This window comes from Hippocampus bargibanti, linkage group LG12 (genome assembly GCF_051943395.1).
Source record: "Hippocampus bargibanti isolate YZ-2025 linkage group LG12, ASM5194339v1, whole genome shotgun sequence".
NCBI lineage: Eukaryota > Metazoa > Chordata > Actinopteri > Syngnathiformes > Syngnathidae > Hippocampus > Hippocampus bargibanti.
Window position 1 is genome coordinate 21977388 of NC_142745.1, and position 19153 is coordinate 21996540.

The window sequence follows — 19153 nt, forward strand, 5'->3', positions numbered from 1 at the left end:
CTGTCCACACCAATGGAGAGTGTGAAAGAAAAGAGGTGAAGAACAGCTGGAGAAAAATGTCAGGTGTGATAGAAGGCTTTCAGCTAGGATGAAAGGAAAAGTGTATACAACCGTGGTGAGAGCAGCCATGATGTTTGGACTGGAGACAGTGCCGCTCAAGAAAAGACAGGAAGCAGAGCTGGAGGTAGCACAGCTGAAGATATCGAGCTTTTCTTTGGGAGTGACCAGGTTGGATGGGATCAGGAATGAGTCCATTAGAGGGACAACTCATACTAGAGGCTTTGGAGAAAAAGTCAGAGAAAGTCAGACTGAGATGGTTTGGACATGTCCAGAGGAGAGAGAGTGACTATATCGAGAGAAGGATGCTGAGCCTTCAACTGCCCGACAGGAGACAGAGAGGAAGACCAAAGATGTCCTCAAAGAGGACATGAAGGTAGCTGGTGTGAGAGAAGAGGATGCACAAAACCGGCTTAGATGGGAGGACATTGATTGGCTGTGGCGACCCCGCAAGGGAAAAGAAGAAGACTATGCCTAAGCACAGTTATGACTATCCAATGGCGTTTTTGTATGTAATATCTTGTTGATGTAATGTCGACTTTGATTCTCCTCACGGCGCAGCTGGCACACATCAAAACCAAAAGCTGCTCGAGTGTCCAAATCTTTTTAATGGCACCTTTTCTTTCAACAGTAAAAGGTTGAAAAAGTATTGCATCTGAAACTGGGGGCGGCTTGGGGAGAACTAACATGATGTATGTCACAAGTCTGGTTTGACATTTTCCCAAAATGGATCCACGTATCCATCATTGTTGATTTGGTTCAAATCTGATGGCGTTCTGCTCCATGTTCTCGTGTGTTTGAAGAGCAAACGCGCTGCAACCTCCAACCAATCCACTGAATGATGATGATTTGAGCATCAAAGCATGAGGCAAAAGCTTGGACAAGTCTTTTATCCCACCATGGAGCGCTTTCTCCCTCTGGTGCGCACTTCCTCCAACTTTTTGAGCACCGCTTGTGATTTTGGGGAGGAGGCCGCGTAACTGCGGAGTAACATCTCAAAGAGCGCCTCGGTGCCGGGATGACTACTGAGGAAAGCTTTTTCCAAGACGTACAAATCCACCGCCTTATCTTCCGGCAGAGCCGAGATGCAACTTAAACCAAAGTCGATGAGGATGAGGACGAGCTTGGTGGACTGGCCGTCCTTTGGTGGCCGCCTGACTAACATGTTGGAGGTGGTCAAGTCACCGTGAATGACGTCCTGCTCGTGCATTTTGGCCAGGATTTGGCCCATCTTCTTCACCAGATGCTCCAGCTCCACATCGGGAGCCGAGGAAGCAGACGGCGGCGCCTGCGCCCGCGCTATCCGCTCACGCACCGTCCAGGAGTCCACAATTTCCTCCAAGAAAATGCAGTGGCAGGTGTAGTCCACAAAGTAGACCGCAGGGGTCGGAATACCTGACGGGAGACAATTCCAACAACAAGTCATTTGAAGAACATTGTTGCCGTGGTGACCTCGCCTCCGGAGAAATAAGGCGAGTCGTCAAGTACAAGTTGGAGGTTTGACTGATCAGATGGGAGTCAGATTACTTGCTGATATAATGCCGCCCTACAACTGATAGACTCATTCTTATGACCACGCACAGACGTATTTATATATTCCCACCAAGTGATGCGAAGCTAGCTTTCCATCATTTGATGAGGACGGATGACAATTCCTCAACTCTCATTCTGGATTCTGGGGCGGGTCGAACAATTCTCTCGTGACTCTCAACAACAACCAGAAAAGAAATATGGCGTCAATTTTCTCCATTGACTCCAGTATCAAAATTCATCGACTAAAATTTTCGAAAAAAAAGAAATCAGCTACATATTTGTTATTGCTAGTTTATCCGCTAGTTAGCAGGCTACTTATTTACATTGTGGAAGTAATAGTTTTTATTGTTTTTGGCATATGAGATCTATTTCGTTGCGACACAAGTGTCAGAATTAGCCAATTCCTCTCTCAAGATTAAAAAAAAAATCACAAAGCATAGTAGTGCTATGTTTATCAATCAGAATCAGAATCAGAATCATCTTTATTGCCAAGTATGTAGGACACACAAGGAATTTGTTTCCGGTAGAACACGCTGCACTAGTATCGTTGTCAAATAAACTGCTAAGTGGCACTATCAATAAAATTAATTACTATTATTATCATTATTATGTCTGTGTAAGCTCTCAGTCGTACAGGAGTGGTCCATCGATGAGAAGGTTTCTTCAGCTGTCATCTGTACTTTTTTTGAAGGTGTCGGACGTTTCGCTCCTTATCCAAGAGGCTTCATCAGCGAACTAAAGTCTTACTGGTAGTATCGGCCCTATATACAGTGAAGTCTCGTTATATCGTTATTCTCGGGAGTCGGAAAAAAAAATCGATATATCCGATCCGGCGGCATGTACATTTTCTCCTTGCGTTCATAGAAATAGTATCGTAATAAGCGGTACTATCGATATAACCGATATCGATATAACGAGACTTTACAGTATATCCCTAATGTCCAGACATGGCGGCACCGGACACTGCTATGATAGGTCCCTACTCTCAGGTTGGGGGGGAGCAGAGGACCGCTCCCTGCGGCCAGTCGTTAGTCAGGAATGTGTGTTTACCAGTAGCTGAGATTGTTTCAGTCAAAGTCATTTTTGAAATTTACCCTTTTGTCTCTCTTTGGTTTTGCTGTGGTGCCTCATATAATCGGACTTACTAAATTTGCACACTTCCTGATAGATTTTGTGGGTACGTTTAGTTTTTAATCACTGATGACAAGATTCTATTTCTGAATGTTTGTTTTTTATCTCTATGTCAAGTCTCCTAATTCGCAAATTTAGTATTTTCCTAGTATCATTTTGTTGCATTTTATCGGCTAAGTGTCCGTGTTTCAGGGGTGCTTGCTTGGATTGGATTGGATATGCCTTTATTCGTCTCACAGTGGAGAAATTTACATTTCACAGCAGCAATGCTTCAAGCATTTAGAAATTCTGTCGACATCTAAGATTGAATCTGAAGTGGTTCTTTAAGTCAGCTAATTTAAACAGGCCAGTTGTTAGTCAGGAATGTCGGAACAATCGGTGGGGCTGCACGGAGTGGTCCTCTGCTACCCCCAACCTGAGAGGAGGGACCTATCATAGCTGTGTCCGGCGCCGCCATGTCTGGACATTAGGGATATATATATATATATATATATATATATATATATATATATATATATATATATATATATATATATATATATATATATATATATATATATATATGTGTAGAAGTCCTCTCAGTTGCTAGAGAGGGCTGGCCTAAAGGACAGCACAGAGGCACTCATCCTGGCTGCCCAAGAGCAGGCCCTGAACACCAGAGCCATAGAGGCAGGGATATACCACACCAGACAACACCCAAGGTGTAGGTTGTGCAAAGAGGCACCTGAGACAATCCAACACATAACTGCAGGGTGTAAGATGCTGGCAGGGAAAGCCTACATGGAGCGCCATAACCAGGTGGCTGGCATAGTCTACCGAAACATCTGTGCGGAGTATGGACTGGAAACCCCAAGGTCAAAATGGGAAACACCTCCCAAGGTGGTGGAGAATGACCGAGCAAAAATCCTGTGGGACTTCCAGATACAGACTGACAAGATGGTAATGGCCAACCAACCAGATATCGTGCTCATAGATAAAGGGGAAAGGAAAGCCGTTGTCGTGGATGTAGCGGTCCCGAGTGATGGAAACATCAGAAAGAAGGAACATGAGAAAATCGATAAATACCAAGGGCTCAGAGAGGAGCTGGAAAGAGCCTGGAAGGTAAAGGTGACAGTCGTGCCTGTGGTGGTCGGAGCACTCGGGGCAGTGACCCCCAAACTCGACGAGTGGTTGCAACAGATCCCGGGAACAACATCGGATATCTCGGTCCAGAAAAGTGCAGTGCTGGGAACAGCACGGATACTGCGCAGAACCCTCAAGCTTCCTGGCCTCTGGTAGAGGACCTGAGCTGAAATGGGGGACAGACACCACCCATGGTGGGTGAGACGAGGATTTTTTTATTATATATATATATATATATATATATATATATATATATATATATATATATATATATATATATATATATATATATATATGGCCGATACTACCAGTAAAACTTTAGTTCGCTGACAAAGCCTCTTGGATAAGAATCGAAACGTCCGACACCTTCAAAAAAGTACAGATGACGGCTGAGGAAACCTCATCGATATTATTATTATGATTATTATTATTATTAATGTTCATTTGTTAGCATGTTGGAAATAGACCAGTGGAAGAGTTTTTTTTTATTGTACGGTGGCGATAGATAGTAGAGCTAGATGAAATGATTCAATTTGGTATATTAGTCAAATATGGGGTGGAAATTTCCACTACGAGTACTGTCTTTGACCTTATTTTGACCTACTTCTCCACCTGTACACGCTAAAAGTTTTTTCATTGTTGGCACTTGCTGTCCTCCTGTGTGGCCTTGCGCAGTAAACCACACACTATCTTACTTCCGGGTTGAACGCTGGCGGGTGTTGCTGCCGCTGCTCACCCGCAGAGAAAAAATATCCTCTGACTGTAAAGTGTCCTTGAGAGTTTTGAAAGGCACTTAGACATGAAATGTATTATTATTATGATGATCATGACTTGCCTGCTTTCCGGCAACGAAGAATCGAACGAACCTCTTGCACAGTCCGACGCCGTGTGAGCTTTTCGTCCAAGACGGGGTGCCTGTAACGTTTGGAGAATCTTTCTTTGACAATCGTCGGCCTGCCGAGAAACACACTCCGGTACACTCGCGCTTCTGCGCCTTGCTTTAACAGCTCTGCCGTTCCAAGAAGATCGAGTGCCTGGAACGAGTTGTTCCTTTCCGCCATCTTGTTTTCTGGGACTGTTTCTTCTTCGTCTTCTGGCTAATAATGCAATTATCGTCACCTACTGGTCTGGAATGTAAATGAGTTTTATTCATGAAAAAGGCCATTTATGTCAATAATAATAATAATAATAATAATAATAATAATAATAAGAAGAATAATAATAATAATAATAATAATAAGAAGAATACATTTCATTTCAAAGCAGCGGCAGCAGTTACTCAACAATAATAAAAAAAAATCATTTATTTTTATTGTATCTCTTGTTTTATGGTGTATAATTTTATTGAGAGCTATTATTATTATTGTTAGTAGTAGTAGTAGTTTAGTAGTAGTAGTAGTGGTAGTGGTAATAATAATACATTTGATTTATAAGGGCCTTTCAAAACGCTCAAGGACAATTTACAGTCACAGGATTGTTATTATTATTATTATCTACCATCTTGGTAGATTCAGAAAAAAACGTTTTCGCAGATGTACGTCTTTATGTTGAAAAAAATCTCGTTGACGATGTTGTGGATTTAAAATACTTCGAATGAAATGTTCATTTCATTCAACTCTTCTCTTTCCCAAAAAGGCCATTTTCAAAAATGCCCACATTAAAGCTTGCTTTTGTTTTTCTTTTCAGCGTTCATTTGCAATTTCAATGTGTTCACATAAACGTCATCGTATTTGGAATGATTGTTTTTGCTTCAGTATACATTGTACAGTGTAAATGAAATGTATTATTATTATGACATAATTGATGAAATTGATGAAAAATACGAATGCGGCTAGAAAAAAAACAAGGCCACCAGCTGCCACTCGGTGGCGCTATTTGAAAACACGTTCACTTCAATGCAAATTCAGTCTTTTCTTTTGGGTTAACGAACATCAAACGTCGCCCCGCTGTGTCGAACTGGCCCAAACTTTGGGGTAGGGACGGCAAACAGGACCAAGACGAGACGCAAAGGAGGATCTTGCAAACCAAAGAACAAAGTTTGATTTGAAGACGGCGTCATATCGAATTTCAGGAGTTGGGTCGGAAGGGCGAACAGCTGTTCTCTTCAACGCATCGATCGAGTCGCCAAACAAGACGACTTTGGACCACGCGCCGCCCGTGACTGCAGACACATCGCGTCGCGTCCTTTCCAGAAGTCGCCCGAAGCTCTCCGCGGGGGACATCCCACGTCGCCACATCTGCTGCAACTTGCCAACTTGCCGTGCGTTCCCTCACCTCATGCCACGTGGCGCATTTCGGGAGCCACTCCAGGAAACTCTTGTAAGTTGTCATCCTCAACACTGGCAAGTCTGGAAAGGCGCTGAGAAATGAAATGTACGAGTATGATTCCTCCGACGATTCACACATCGCTACTTGAAAACAAGGATTGGTCGCTGCAGCTTGCGTGCCACCCTCTTGCGATGTGTGGATTTCGGCATCAAACGTGTTCGAGAGAGAAGAATCTTGAGCACTTGGTTAAGTTGTCCAAGTTGGCCTCTCTCTCCCCTTGGGGCGAACAAAGTCACTTGTCTAATTGGACAACTTTCCATTGGTGCAATCGTGTCACTGCCCGTGTTTCTCGGAAGTGCCACTTTTCATTTGCATCATAGATCAAAAAGATAGATTTAGAAACCCTTAAAATATGACTTGGGATACAAAGATTAATGGCAATAATAGTTACACTTCTATGACTGCTACCACCACGACTATGACTACTACTTCTACACGTGTTAGTGTTAGAAATCCACCACTACTACGACGAGTGGTATTAGTAGTATACTACTACGAGTAGTAGTAATAGTAGTAGTGGTGGTAGTGCTAGTAGTACTAGTAGTCATCAGAATCAGAAAGCCTTTAATAGTCACAGAATGGGGACATTTGCAATCTACAGCAGCATAATTGAAATACACACGCACGCGCACACACACACACACACACACACACACACACACACACACACACACACACACACACACACACACACACACACACACACACACACACGCTTGTTAGCATTTTAGAAATAGCATGTTGGAAATAATATACAGTGGAACCTCGGTTTTCGAACGACTCACAGTCCGAACAAAATCTTCGAGAAATTCTTGCTTTGCAGTTTGAACACCAATCGGGGTTCGAACACCGGTACGACGCGTAAGTGCGTACGCAAGGGTGGGGTGCTGAGCGGCGTACGGGTGTATCGCTCTCTCTGTGACCAACTGTTGTCGCTTGCGACGTGCTGAGATTTGCTCAGGAGCAAAGAGATTTGAACGTGTGAGCACCCCTCAGACAGAAGAGCTCCCCGAAGTTTTTTTGATGGAAGGGGACTCCTTCCAAAGAATAAATGTCCTTCCTCCGTCCACCTGTGCCTTCTGCTGACCACCACAAAGGTAAAAAAATCAGATTCATAATTCTTTTCTTTCCGAACGTACAATTAGCCTGGGTTACATTTATGTTTATGTTATTTGTGTCTTTGCCATTTTCTGAGATATACATTGCTTTTTATGTGTTGGTCAGCATTTCAATGTGCAATTTTATGCATAAAATAATGTATAAAATACTGTAGTAAAAAGGTAAACAATCAGGGTGTTGGAACGGATTAAAAGGATTTACATTATTTGTGATGGGAAAAATGGAACGAATTATGGTCGAGAACCGAGGTACCACTGTAAATATGCATATGTGTGTGTGTGTGTGTATATATATATATATATATATATATATATGATTGGATTTGCCTTTATTAGTCTCGCAGTGGAGAAATTTACATTTCACAGCAGCAAATGTGATATATAATATATATATATATATATATATATATATATATATATATATATATATACAGTAAAGTCTCGTTATATCGATATCCAAGGGAGTCCGAAAAAATATCGATATAACCGGGACTATCGATATATCCGACCCTGTTTGCATGTAATTTTCTCCGTGCGTGCATAGAAATAGTATCGATATAACCGGGACTATATATATCCGATATCGATATAACGAGACTTATATATATATATATATATATATATATATATATATATATATATATATATATATATATATAACTTTCCTGCTGTCAATTTCTCGACTGCGAGACGAATCAAGGCAAATCCATCCAATTCAAAGAGAAGGTAAAAGGTGTTGAAGTAAAAGGCGAGCTTTGACGTGGTCCCCATTCCAAAGGCTGCAGAATGATGCGATTTTCACACGTCACTCCCATCATTGATTGAATTGTCAATGGAAGTGTTTGTTGTGCATGTTTGTTTGTTTTGCTTCTCTCAAGTGGAGCCAGTAATGAAATCACAGCAATCAACAAGGGGTTGTCATGGTTACAGGGTTGCCCCCACACTCCGGTGTCGTCTCCTATGAGCCCGATGTACCATTTTGTTGGTTTCCCTGTGGCTACCAGCGCAGGAGATTTCCTCAGTGAACTTCAATTGATGGATCACTCATTGATTTCTTTTTATTCCCACAGAGAAGGTTTCCTTGGAACGAAGAAGAGCCGTGGTGACATGGCGGCGAAGAAGCACTTGTAACGGGATAGCGATGGGTAAACAACGTCTCCTTCCATTTTTATTCACATTTCAATGATTATTCTTGATGCCTTCGCATCGCCCTCAAATCCAAGCCAAGCAAAGATTATTTTATAATAATAAAATAATAATCATCATCATAATACATTTTATTCATAAGCGCCTTTCAAAATTCTCAAGGTCACTTTACAGTCACGGGATTAAGTTTTTCTGTGGGTGAGCAGCAGTAGCCACACACACCAGCGTTCACTCAACCCGGAATAACTGAAATAGTTTAGCTAGCTAGCACCTAGCCAGCCAGATAGCTAATAGATAGTAAATAGCTAGCTAGCTAGGTAGCCAGTTAGCTAGCTTGCATCTCGTCTGTGTAAGCTCTCAGTGGTACAGGAGTGGTCCATCGATGAGAAGGTTTCTTCAGCCGTCATCTGTACTTCTTTGAAGGTGTCGGACGTTTCGCTTCTTATCCAAGAGGCTTCGTCAGCGAACAATTTTAGTTTGCTGAGGCTTGGATAAGAAGTGAAACGTCCGACACCTTCAAAGAAGTACAGATGACGGCTGAAGAAACCTTCTCATCTAGCTTGCATCTAGCCAGCCAGATAGCTAATAGACAGTAAATAGCTATCTAGGTAGCCAGCTAGAGTAGCTAGCTAGATAGCCAGCTCGATAGCGAGCATACACATGATGTAATGAAAACCATTCAACTACAGGTAACATCCGACTTACGAGTCCAGACCCTATTTTAAAAATGTGATTTCTACGCCTGGCATCTGAAGAAAGGTTGATAAGTTGAGGGTGCGCTCGACCGTATGATGGAAATATGCATTTCTTCAATTTCTTGGCAGGTTGCTCAACCCTCTTGTTGGCCAGCGCGGCGTCCTCGCTGGGAGGTCTGGTTTTCGGTTACCAACTGGGCATCATCTCCGGTGCTTTGCTGCAGCTCAAGGCCGACTTTGGACTCAGTTGCATCCAGCAGGAGGCGCTGGTCAGCTCGCTGTTAATCGGCGCGCTGCTGGCCTCCCTGCTGGGAGGTGGCCTGATCGACCGTTACGGCTGTCGAAAGTCCATCCTGCTCAGCATCGTCTTCATGCTGAGCGGCAGTCTCATCCTGCTCGTGGGCTCCTACCCAAGCCTTTTGCTGGGCAGGTTGACGGTGGGCTTTGCCATGTGCCAGTCCTCCATGGCGTGCTGCCTCTTGGTCTCGGAGATGGTCACCGCGGAGCGTCGGGGCTTTTTGGTCACACTGTACGAAGCCGGCATCACTGTGGGCATCCTCGCGGCCTACACAGCAAACTACCTGTTGTTTGACGTTCAAAGCGGTTGGAAGTGGATGTTCGGCTTGGCTCTGGTCCCGACATCGATTCAACTTGTCTCCGTGTGGTTCCTCCCGTCGTCCAAGACGGAGAAGCCGCGTGCTCCTTCCCAAACGGCCCTGATGGCCGCCACGGAAAGCCAAGACCAAGCTTGCCCCGATGGCCCGCGGGAAGGCAAGACAGCGCAGTATAATATGGCGTCGCTCTTCCAGCGCAAAGACAACATGAGGACCCGCACGGTCATCGGGCTGGGCCTGGTACTTTTTCAGCAGTTCAGCGGCCAGCCAAACGTTCTGTTTTATGCCTCGGTCATATTTGGCTCGGCCGGATTTGAGAAGGCCAACTCTGCGCTCCTGGCCACCGTCGGCATTGGGACGGTCAAGGTGGCGGCCACGCTGACCTCCATGGCGTGTTCGGACAAAGTGGGCAGGAGGCCTCTGCTCATCGGCGGATGTTGCGTCATGGCCTTCTCCATGCTGGCCATCGCGATGCTCAGCGGACATTCGCTCGCCGACGCCGTCGGGCCTTGCGGCGCTTCCGAGGATTCGCTTGGCAACCAGACGGCAAGCCTTCATTTCACCGGTGGAAACCACACGCCTCCTGACGCAACCCTCCGAGTCGCAGGTGGACTGGCGCCGGCAAACCAAGCAGAAAAGCTTCCGGAAGCGGAAAGGGAAGAAGTTTTCAACTGGATCATCCTCATCTGCATGATGGCGGTGGTCACCGCCTTCTCGGTTGGATTTGGGCCAAGTTGGTATCTTCTCCTGGACGCTTTATTCACGCTCTGCGCATTATTTTGCTGGACGGTGTTGCCTTGGGATGTCAGACATTGCTTGGAACGCTCATCCCCCAAATGTCCGCAGTCACATGAATCCCTTTCGACCTTTCCTTTTGTTTTTATGAGGAAAAGAACATTTCGGCAAAAGGTCTCAGAATAACCAACCATTCAACAAAAGTGTCTGTGTAGGCTCTCAGTGGTACAGGAGTGGTCCGTCCAGTAAAAGCTTTCTTCAGCTGTCATCCGGAATTCTTTGAAGGCTCCTCATCCCAAGAGTTAAGGTTGTGCTGATAAGCCTGGCTTTATATCCCTAACGGACAGAGAGAGGTCCTTGTGCTCTGATTTCAGAGAACACCTTCAAAGAAGTCGAGATGACGCCTGACGAAAGCTTTTCCTCAAATTGGACACAGTGTCAAGAATTCAAGAGTTTGTCGTCCATCTTAATCCTTTGCGATTGATTCCTGCTTCTTATGCTCAATGATTTTCCCTTAAAAGCTCCAAGAACTGGAGTCCCCCACATTGTTAAAGATTCTGAGAAAGGAAACTTGCACAATCACAGTTTCCATTCAAAACACAATTTATGTGTCGCTGTAGCGGAAGTGGCAATCTTATTTCATGCAAAGGCTCGTGAGGAGGTGGCACAAGATGAATAAGCATTATTCAACCCTTTTTTGTGCACGTTGAATTGAATTTTCCAAACGGTGGCTTCTTGTGACACAAGTAGAATAATAAGAATAAGAAGAATGCATCTAATTTCCAAGTGCCTTTCAGAACACCCAAGGACACTTTATCGATGAGAAGGTTTCTTCAGCCATCAACATAGACTTAGTTATGCTGATGAGATGATACCAGAGAAAAATGTAGCAATCAGGCCAGTCGTAGACCCCATAATCAGTCAGGACAATAGAAGTAATCAGTGTAGTCTCAGGTTCAGTCTCAGTTCCCTATGCTCCCCCCCAACCTGAGGGCAGGGACCTATCATAGCAGAGGTCTGGCACCGCCACGACTGGACAGTAGGGATATATATATATATATATATATATAGCTACCAGCAAATTTTAGTTCACTGACAAAGCCTCTTGGATAAGAAGGGAAACGTCCAACACCTTCAATGAAGTACAGATGATGGCGGAAGAAGCCTTCTCATGGATGGACCACTCCTGTACCACTGAGAGCTTACACAGACAAGGACACTTTACAATGAAAGGAAAATACAATCATCCGTTTGATTGATCAGCACGAATCCATACGAGTACTTTACATGGCGCTTGTCTGGATTCTTTTGTTTTGGTATCTCAAGGCATGACCGTACGCACCTCCCGCCAACACGAATAGGATGCTCTTTTCAAATTGCTGTCCTGAAAACATCCTTTTGTTTCCCAACGACTTGTTGATCGAATGGCCAACTTGTTTGTTTGTTTGTTTGTTTGCTTCAGTGACGTGGCTCCTCCTCAGTGAGATCTTTCCCGCCGCTGTGAGAGGAAGAGCCTTCTCATTGGCCAGCTGCTTCAACTGGAGTGCCCACATCTTGGTCGCCTTCACCTTCCTGGATCTTTTCAGTAAGCTTGCACAATACATCAAACTGTCTTTCTCAATCGCTCTGCCACTGCACGCCAGGTGATTTGTGTGTCTGTGTTTTAGAGAGAGACAGAGAGCCCGAGAAAGTGGGGGTTGTCCTTGGAACATATTGTGTTGCTTTGTGCTAAATGAGCCAACTTGTGGGTGTAGTTGAGCTTGTTCATTCGGACTTCCATCTTGGTTGGAGGGAGAAAGCAATTGACGCGTGCCCCTCGCACGGCCCTCGCACGACCCTTGCACGACCCTCGCACAAATCTGCTTCTTGGTGACTTCAACCTCAATTTGGACCAGAGCAACTGCAATGCCTCTGAATTGGTTGAGCTTTTGGACTGGCTTCACTTGACTCAGCGTGTCAATTTCCCCACCCAGGGCCAGGGCCACACTCTGGAATGTCACCTTCCAAAAATCTGATCTCCCATCACCTAGCGATCACTCTGGACCTCCACCTTCTACCCAAGGAAAAGCTGGTCATATCATTCTTCTTCTTTTCCTTTGGGCTTTTCCCTTCAGGGGTCGCCACAGCGAATTAGTGTCCTCCATCTAACCCGATTTTGCGCCTCCTCTTCTCTTACACCAGCTCCCTTCATGTCCTCTTTGACCACATCCATAAACCTCCTCTTTGGTCTTCCTCTCGGTCAAGGCTTAGCGTTCAAGGCTTAGCGTCCTTCTCCCGATATAGTCACTGTCTCCCCTCTGGACATGTCCAAACCATCTCAGTCTGGCCTCTCTGACTTTGTCTCCAAAGCCTGATCCGATCCACCCTGGCCATTCATCAACTAAAATCCATTTCCCCAAGTGACTTTTTTACCTTCGTCCTCAACCAGCTGTCCTTGTGACCTCCACTAATGTCCCATGACACCACTGTTCTCATTAACTTGTAAAACAGCCCTGGCTCCTCCAGTCTCCATCAAACCAAATCTGTCTCCTTCACTGGCTCAGCCCCTTGGTTGTTCATCCCGGAAGTGGGCAAACTCCAATCCCAGAAATGCCAATTGGATCGATAACAACAAATCCAGTTGAACTATTCGTCTGTAGGCCTACAGTGGAGGTTGAGTTATCTGAGACCACATTCAACTGCAGCTGTTCCGCCTCCTCCTCCAACCTGATCCACATGGAGTCCAACAAACAAAAGGTTCTCTTCGCTGATCAACAAACTCCTCAAAAGCCAGTGATCAAGTTGGTCGGTTTAGGCAGACTTCTTTTTTTGTAACTCTAAATGTGTGTGCGGTGCCATTGGCTGGTGCACAGTCCAGGGTGCCCCCCTGCCTCTCACCAAAAGTTAGATCGGATGGGCTGTAGCTGAGCGACTGAGGCGATATAGAAATAGGATGGATGACGGGTTGGAGCAATGTTGTAAACGCCGGCTTGTTTGTTGAGGGTGCGGAAAATCCTGAAAAAAATACTGGACCCTCCCCACTCTGCCCACCACCTTTTCCGGCGACTCCCCTCAGGCAGGCGCTACCAATCCATGCGCACATTTAAACAGCTTCTTCCCTTGTCGCCATTATCTCTTTAAACACTATCCCAAATAGAACTGTATAGTGCCTCTGCAATTTTTTGACGACGATACCTGTGCAGCGTGTTCTACCCGAAACAAATTCCTTGTGTGTTCTACATACTTGGCAATAAAGATGATTCTGATCTCCCCAGATGCAATGGGCTTGTCTGGAACGTTTCTTCTGTACGGGATAACCACAATGGTGGCTGCAGTTTTCTTCTATTTGGTGCTACCAGAGACCAAAGGCAAGACCCTTGAGGAGATAGACACGGAACTACGTTTGAGAAGGTACTTTAGTGCTTGTCAAATGTTGTCCTACGGGACAGAAGACTAAGATGCTTGTTTTCTTTCACCTTAGGTTTTCCAACAATGTGGCATGCTGCCGTGTCATCAGAAGGAGGAGTTCCCCTCCAGAATACCAAAGAGTCTGTCAATCAAGCAGCTGAATATATGAACAAGCATCACTTGTCTGTCAGCAGGTTTTCACAATAAACACCTAGGGCTGCATTTCGTCCGAATACTTAATGGAAAAAGTTGCGTCCATAATTTGCAAAATGACTTCAAATGACTTCTACTGAGCGCATTTGACAAAGATTTTACCGCATATAGCTATAGTTTACCTTTTAAGACTCGCGCTGAATATTCATGAAGAAGGTGTAAAATGACACAAATACCCAGCGGACAAATCAGCCCATTTCCAACGGAGCTTGTGCGCCATCTTGTGCATTTTCTGGGCGCTACATTGGAGTCTAGACGGCTCAAATTGATACGGAAGGACTTGAAGGACTTCTTTAATCGATGGCAAATATTTATGCTTTCCTCTTCAGAACTACAGTATTTGAATCATATTCATAACTGGATGAGTAACAAGAAAGCATCTTCTCCCAATCTGAACTCTCTGAAGCCATTGTTTTGATTCTGGAGCAAGGCAGTTTGTGAAGGAGTATCCTGGTATGATGTCACCAACAAGGGGGCGGGATTTTCTGAATCTTACCAGTTTCGAGTTCATTTGTGGCAGTTTTGGGACACTTGAAGTCAGTTTTGCATTTGACTAAAAATATCAGCCTTTGTGTTTTGGCTACTTTAGATGCTATAAAAGGTTTTTCTGATGTCAGTTAGAAAGCAAAAAAATGGCGTCGGTTGTCCTTTAAGGGAACATGCGACACCATGCTGTAAGCCTTTTCTCACGTGGGCTTTTTAATGCACTGACAAAAAAATAACTCCCTCCCTGTATTGAATAAACAATCCGAAACCGATTCAGGAAAAGATTGAGACTCAAATTCACACGTAATTATTGATCAAAAGAGATTGACTAAAAGTAAAAAGTTTGGCACTTTATTGTAGTCCCGAAATCACGTGCTGAAGGGATTTGATGTGGCATCTTGGATCTCATTCAGCAATCACAGCAAACAGCGATCAGACAAGAGCGTTTGTACTTCGGAGGCCGACTCCTCGGGCGAACTGCTCCAGCAGGCCCGTGATGGCCCCAGAAGGACTGGACGCCACCGATTTCAGACCCACCGTAGAACTGTAGGCTGCCAGGAAGATTTCTCGCACCGCTTCGAGACGGCCTTGACGTTCCGAGGGAAATGGACACCTGCGTTGACAAGAGCAGGGATGATAAAGGCAAATGAGAAAAACGTCCGGAAAAAAAGGCAGGGGGGCACACGCATATATCAGAATCAGAATCAGAATCATCTTTATTGCCAAGTATGTAGAACACACAAGGAATTTGTTTCCGGTAGAACACGCTGCACTAGTATCGTTGTCAAAAAAAAAACTGCTGTATATATACTGTTTTATATACAGTAAAGTCTCGTTATATTGATAATACTGCTTATTACGATATTATTTTCATTTCCCGGCACATTTCTAGTCTTTTGATGTATAATTAGTTCCGTTGAGTATGATTCGTGGTTATTACGCTAATCCGGTGACTACGGTGCTCTTTCTCATGTCCCGCCGGCTATTTTGCTATGTTTATATCGATATAAAAGCAGTTGAAGGTGAATCGATATTTGCTTAGGGGTTTCTATACAGTACCACCATTATCGAAATCTGTATCAGTCGCACCGTTGGTCATGTGACCAGCGTCCGTCTCTTGCGCAGTGTAGCAGAAGCCATTTTCTACCATTTTCAACCATGGCGAAACGAAAGAATTGTGACCTCGGACCGAAATACTGTACAAGGCAATCAAGCCTGTTGAGGAGAATACAACAAGGAGCAAATCCTCCATTGCAAAAGAATTCCAGGTGCCGCAAAATACGTAAGGTAAGGTAGTAAGGATAAAATAAACCCCGAAGCGTCGGACTTCGGACCTGGATCAAAGAGGATGAGAATGTCGCAATACTGTAGTCTTCTATTACAGTCTACAGTTGTTCGGCACCAATTTCAAGCATGGGGAAACGAATTGTGATATCCGGACAACGTACAAGGCAATCGTGGCTGTGGGGGACAATCCAACAAGCAACTCCATCGCGAAATAGTTCGATGTGCTGCAGAATACTTCATCAACGCAAGTCATGTCAACGTTTTCACTTCACTATAGTACAAAAGCATGCTAGTTACGCAATCCATGAACCCAATGAGAAAATTACATGCCATATCAAAGATCACCCATTTATTGCCCCCGCTTCATGCAGTACGGCGCAAGATCGTATATATCGATAGTATGGTTATAGCGATATTTTTTCTGACTCCCAAGAATATCGATATAATGAGATTTTACTGTATTATTCAAATTTCAAGTCCAAATGAATGACTGTTCTTGTGGTTTACATCCAAAAATATGACATTTTGCTTCGGATTTTAGCAAGCATGGAATTTGATTTGCTGTTGCAAGCGTTTTGATAAAAATCATTGATTGACAATGTATTAGGGGGTAATTGTAGCTAGCTAGCTAGCTTTCTATTTGTATTTGTATTTTACTTTCAAATTCTTCTTTCTCCATTTTGCGCTATCCATAACCTTGCCCCCCCCCCCCCACACCTATCTGACCTTCTTCACATTTCTATTCCCTCTGGTTTCCTCATATCCTCTTCCTCCCTCCACCTCTGTGTGCCCCCCCTGCCCATCTCAGCACGATGGGGGACAGAGCTTTCAGCTGCTCTGGCCCCAAACACTGGAACTCACTTCCTCCCAACATTGGTAACATGGATTCTCTTCCCACCTTCAAATGTCATCTCAAAAGCCACCCATTTCAAATTGCATTTATCTCGTTTCTATTTATAATTGTATTTTATTCATTGTATTCTATTTGTGATTGTATTTTATTTATTATAGTACCTATGCTTGTCTGACTGGAAAGTGTCCTTGAGAGCTTTGAAATGCGCTTAAAATGAAATGTATTATTATTATTATTTAATAGTGATATTCAGTGTATTAGCTAACTAACTACATGGCTGCTCCCCGACAGAAAAACTCATCCTGTGACTGTAAAGCTGTTGGGGTAATTCGCTATACGAACATCTTTAAAGATCTTTTTGCATCGCTTTGTTTTTCTTGGATATGTCATATCCTGCCTGCCCTTCCATGACGTCACATCCTACTACATCACATCCTGTCCGTCTTGTATAAATGCTCTCCCAGCGCGTATGTCTCTCTCTCTTTTCCTTTCTGTCTCTCCTCAACCGACCCCACAATGTCCCTGCTGTCTACAAGATTAAAATAACTTATTCTGTCCAACATCTGGCTTCCTGCTGATTTCACCGTCCCACTTCTAACACCCTAAAGAGTGATGAACACCAGGAACGAACGATCGCTTTTAACCCATCAAAAGTGACCTTGAGAGTTTTGAAAGGCACTTAGAAATGAAATGGATTATTGTTATTATTATAATCCCGACAGCCTGGATTCAACAGAGCGGTCGGTGTATCATCATGAAATGAAATCATTTCGGTTTGATGGAGCACTACCGGGTTGAGTGAAGACCTAGCTAGCTATCTGTTAGCTATCTATTAGCTAGCTAGCAGTCTATCCGAGTTACTTTCGGGTTGAATGAACGCTGGCGCATGTGGGTGCCGCTGCTCACCCGCAGAAAAATGTATCTTGTGACTGTAAAGTGACCTTGAGAGTTTTGAAAGGCGCTTAGAAATCAAATGTCTGATTATTATGAGAGAAAAGTGTGAATGGGGTAGCAGCTTTACTTACAGTCGTCCATTGGCTCCTTCCTCCTGAAAGCTGAAGGGCAGGAGGGAGTCGTAGGGAGCGGCCAGAGCGGACGAGGTGGAGGAGGCTGAAGCCAGCCGTGGGTGATAAGGAGGCTGATCGTGGATGCTCCCGCAACCGGAGACGATCTGCCAACTGCCGTACTCGGTCGACAGCGAAGACTCCGACCGATTGTAGTCTGCTGCAAACCTGTTGACAAACATCAGCGACACCTTTCACTCATGGTTCATTGTTTGGCAAATCCACCAAGTGACCACTAACAGGGATGAGAATGACAAATGAGAAATATATTATATATATATATATATAGTGATGTCACGAGAGGCTGTGTCCTGGAGGGCAAATACATCCCCCTAAGATGGCTCCACCCAGAGAGAGTCTTGGCCCCACCTGGTGGAAGGCAGCAATTAAACCCACACACCTGCAGCTGATCAGGGCTTGATTGGAAAGCAGGGCTCTTAAGGCAGAGAGCCTCTGAGTGTGGAGCTTGGGGAAAGACAAGCTCGATTGCTGTGCTCTGTGGAGAAGTTGATTGCTGCGTGGAACTCATTGCCAGTTGGGACCACACGACTGGACACTGGATTTGAACCGAGCTAAGGTGGCTAGGCTACATGATGAGGACGTCAAGAGGGGTGAGGCCGAGAGACTCTTGGAAAGAACTCCGTCTTCAGTTTTTACATCAGAAGAGACTTTATTTGGATTTAAGTATCAGAAGAGACTTTATTTGAATTTAAGTAGCAGAAGAGACTTTATTTTGATAGGTATTGGAAGAGACACTATTCTTGCCTTTGTTGCTTGTGAATTCCCCCTGGAACCCTTGATTAAAACCTTTTGTTTGTATCCAAACCTGTCGTCCATTGCACTTCTTGTCCCGTCCCGCTGAGAGCTAGCCTCTCATGATATCACTATATATATATATATATATATATATATATATATATATATATATATATATATATATATATATATATATATATATATATATATGATTTCAACAAAATGTCAGAATGTATTATAATAATGTAGCCACAAGGGGGCACAAGCCAGTGTCTTGTTGTGCCGGTCCCAAGCCCGGATAAATACAGAGGGTTGTGTCAGGAAGGGCATCCGACGTAAAAAAAAATTGCCAAAACAAATATGCGAATCAAACCTCTGAATCCCATACCGGATCGGTCGAGGCCCGGGTTAACAACGGCCGCCATTGCTACTGTTGACCTTCAGGGTGCCAGTGGAAAATGGACTACTGTTGGTCGAAGAAGGAGAGGAGGGAGGTGTTCCCGGAGGAAAAGAGAGAAATGCAACGCCAAGAGTATAGAACTAAGAGTAGGAACTTTGAATGTAGGAACAATGACAGGTAAAGGTAGAGAGCTGGTTGACATGATGCAGAGAAGGAAGGTAGACATAC

At 44.3% G+C, this 19153-nt stretch overlaps 3 protein-coding genes across 4 annotated transcripts in view; 1 reads left to right on the plus strand and 2 right to left on the minus strand.

Annotated features, from left to right (window-relative positions):
- Positions 1 to 647: 647 nt before the first annotated feature.
- tp53rk (TP53 regulating kinase) lies at positions 648 to 4918 on the minus strand. Its single transcript, XM_089011122.1, has 2 exons — positions 4679 to 4918; positions 648 to 1452 (listed from the first exon to the last, which is right to left on the minus strand). The coding sequence occupies exons 1-2, from the start codon at positions 4902 to 4904 to the stop codon at positions 947 to 949; spliced, it is 732 nt and encodes a 243-aa protein (XP_088867248.1). The 5' UTR covers positions 4905 to 4918; the 3' UTR covers positions 648 to 946.
- A 183-nt stretch (positions 4919 to 5101) lies between these two features.
- On the plus strand, positions 5102 to 14764 carry slc2a10 (solute carrier family 2 member 10). 2 transcript variants are annotated; one of them, XM_089010343.1, is made up of 6 exons: positions 5102 to 6162; positions 8360 to 8434; positions 9260 to 10477; positions 11942 to 12064; positions 13734 to 13869; positions 13940 to 14764. In XM_089010343.1, the coding sequence occupies exons 2-6, from the start codon at positions 8431 to 8433 to the stop codon at positions 14025 to 14027; spliced, it is 1569 nt and encodes a 522-aa protein (XP_088866469.1). In that variant the 5' UTR covers positions 5102 to 6162; positions 8360 to 8430; the 3' UTR covers positions 14028 to 14764. The 2 variants fall into 2 exon arrangements, with proteins under 2 accessions (XP_088866469.1, XP_088866468.1); XM_089010342.1 differs by lacking the exons at positions 5102 to 6162; positions 8360 to 8434 and having other exon boundaries at positions 8897 to 10477.
- Positions 14765 to 14900: 136 nt separating this feature from the next.
- mtmr14 (myotubularin related protein 14) overlaps positions 14901 to 19153 on the minus strand; it is a 31200-nt gene continuing 26947 nt past the window's right edge. The window contains exons 18-19 of the mRNA XM_089010341.1: positions 17731 to 17937; positions 14901 to 15178 (exon numbers count right to left, since the gene is read on the minus strand). Coding sequence (XP_088866467.1) covers positions 14998 to 15178; positions 17731 to 17937 — 388 coding nt within the window. The 3' untranslated portion in view covers positions 14901 to 14997. The remainder of the gene's footprint in view (positions 15179 to 17730; positions 17938 to 19153) is intronic.

Coding starts and splice junctions, on each gene's coding strand:
- slc2a10 (XM_089010342.1), top strand. CDS start 9,235: ATGCATTTCTTCAATTTCTTGGCAGGTTGCTCAACCCTCTTGTTGGCC. Junction 10,478..11,941: donor CTCGGTTGGATTTGGGCCAA/GTTGGTATCTTC, acceptor TGTTTGCTTCAG/TGACGTGGCTCCTCCTCAGT. Junction 12,065..13,733: donor CACCTTCCTGGATCTTTTCA/GTAAGCTTGCAC, acceptor TGATCTCCCCAG/ATGCAATGGGCTTGTCTGGA.
- tp53rk (XM_089011122.1), bottom strand. CDS start 4,904: ATGGCGGAAAGGAACAACTCGTTCCAGGCACTCGATCTTCTTGGAACG. Junction 1,453..4,678: donor TCTTCGTTGCCGGAAAGCAG/GCAAGTCATGAT, acceptor GTCTCCCGTCAG/GTATTCCGACCCCTGCGGTC.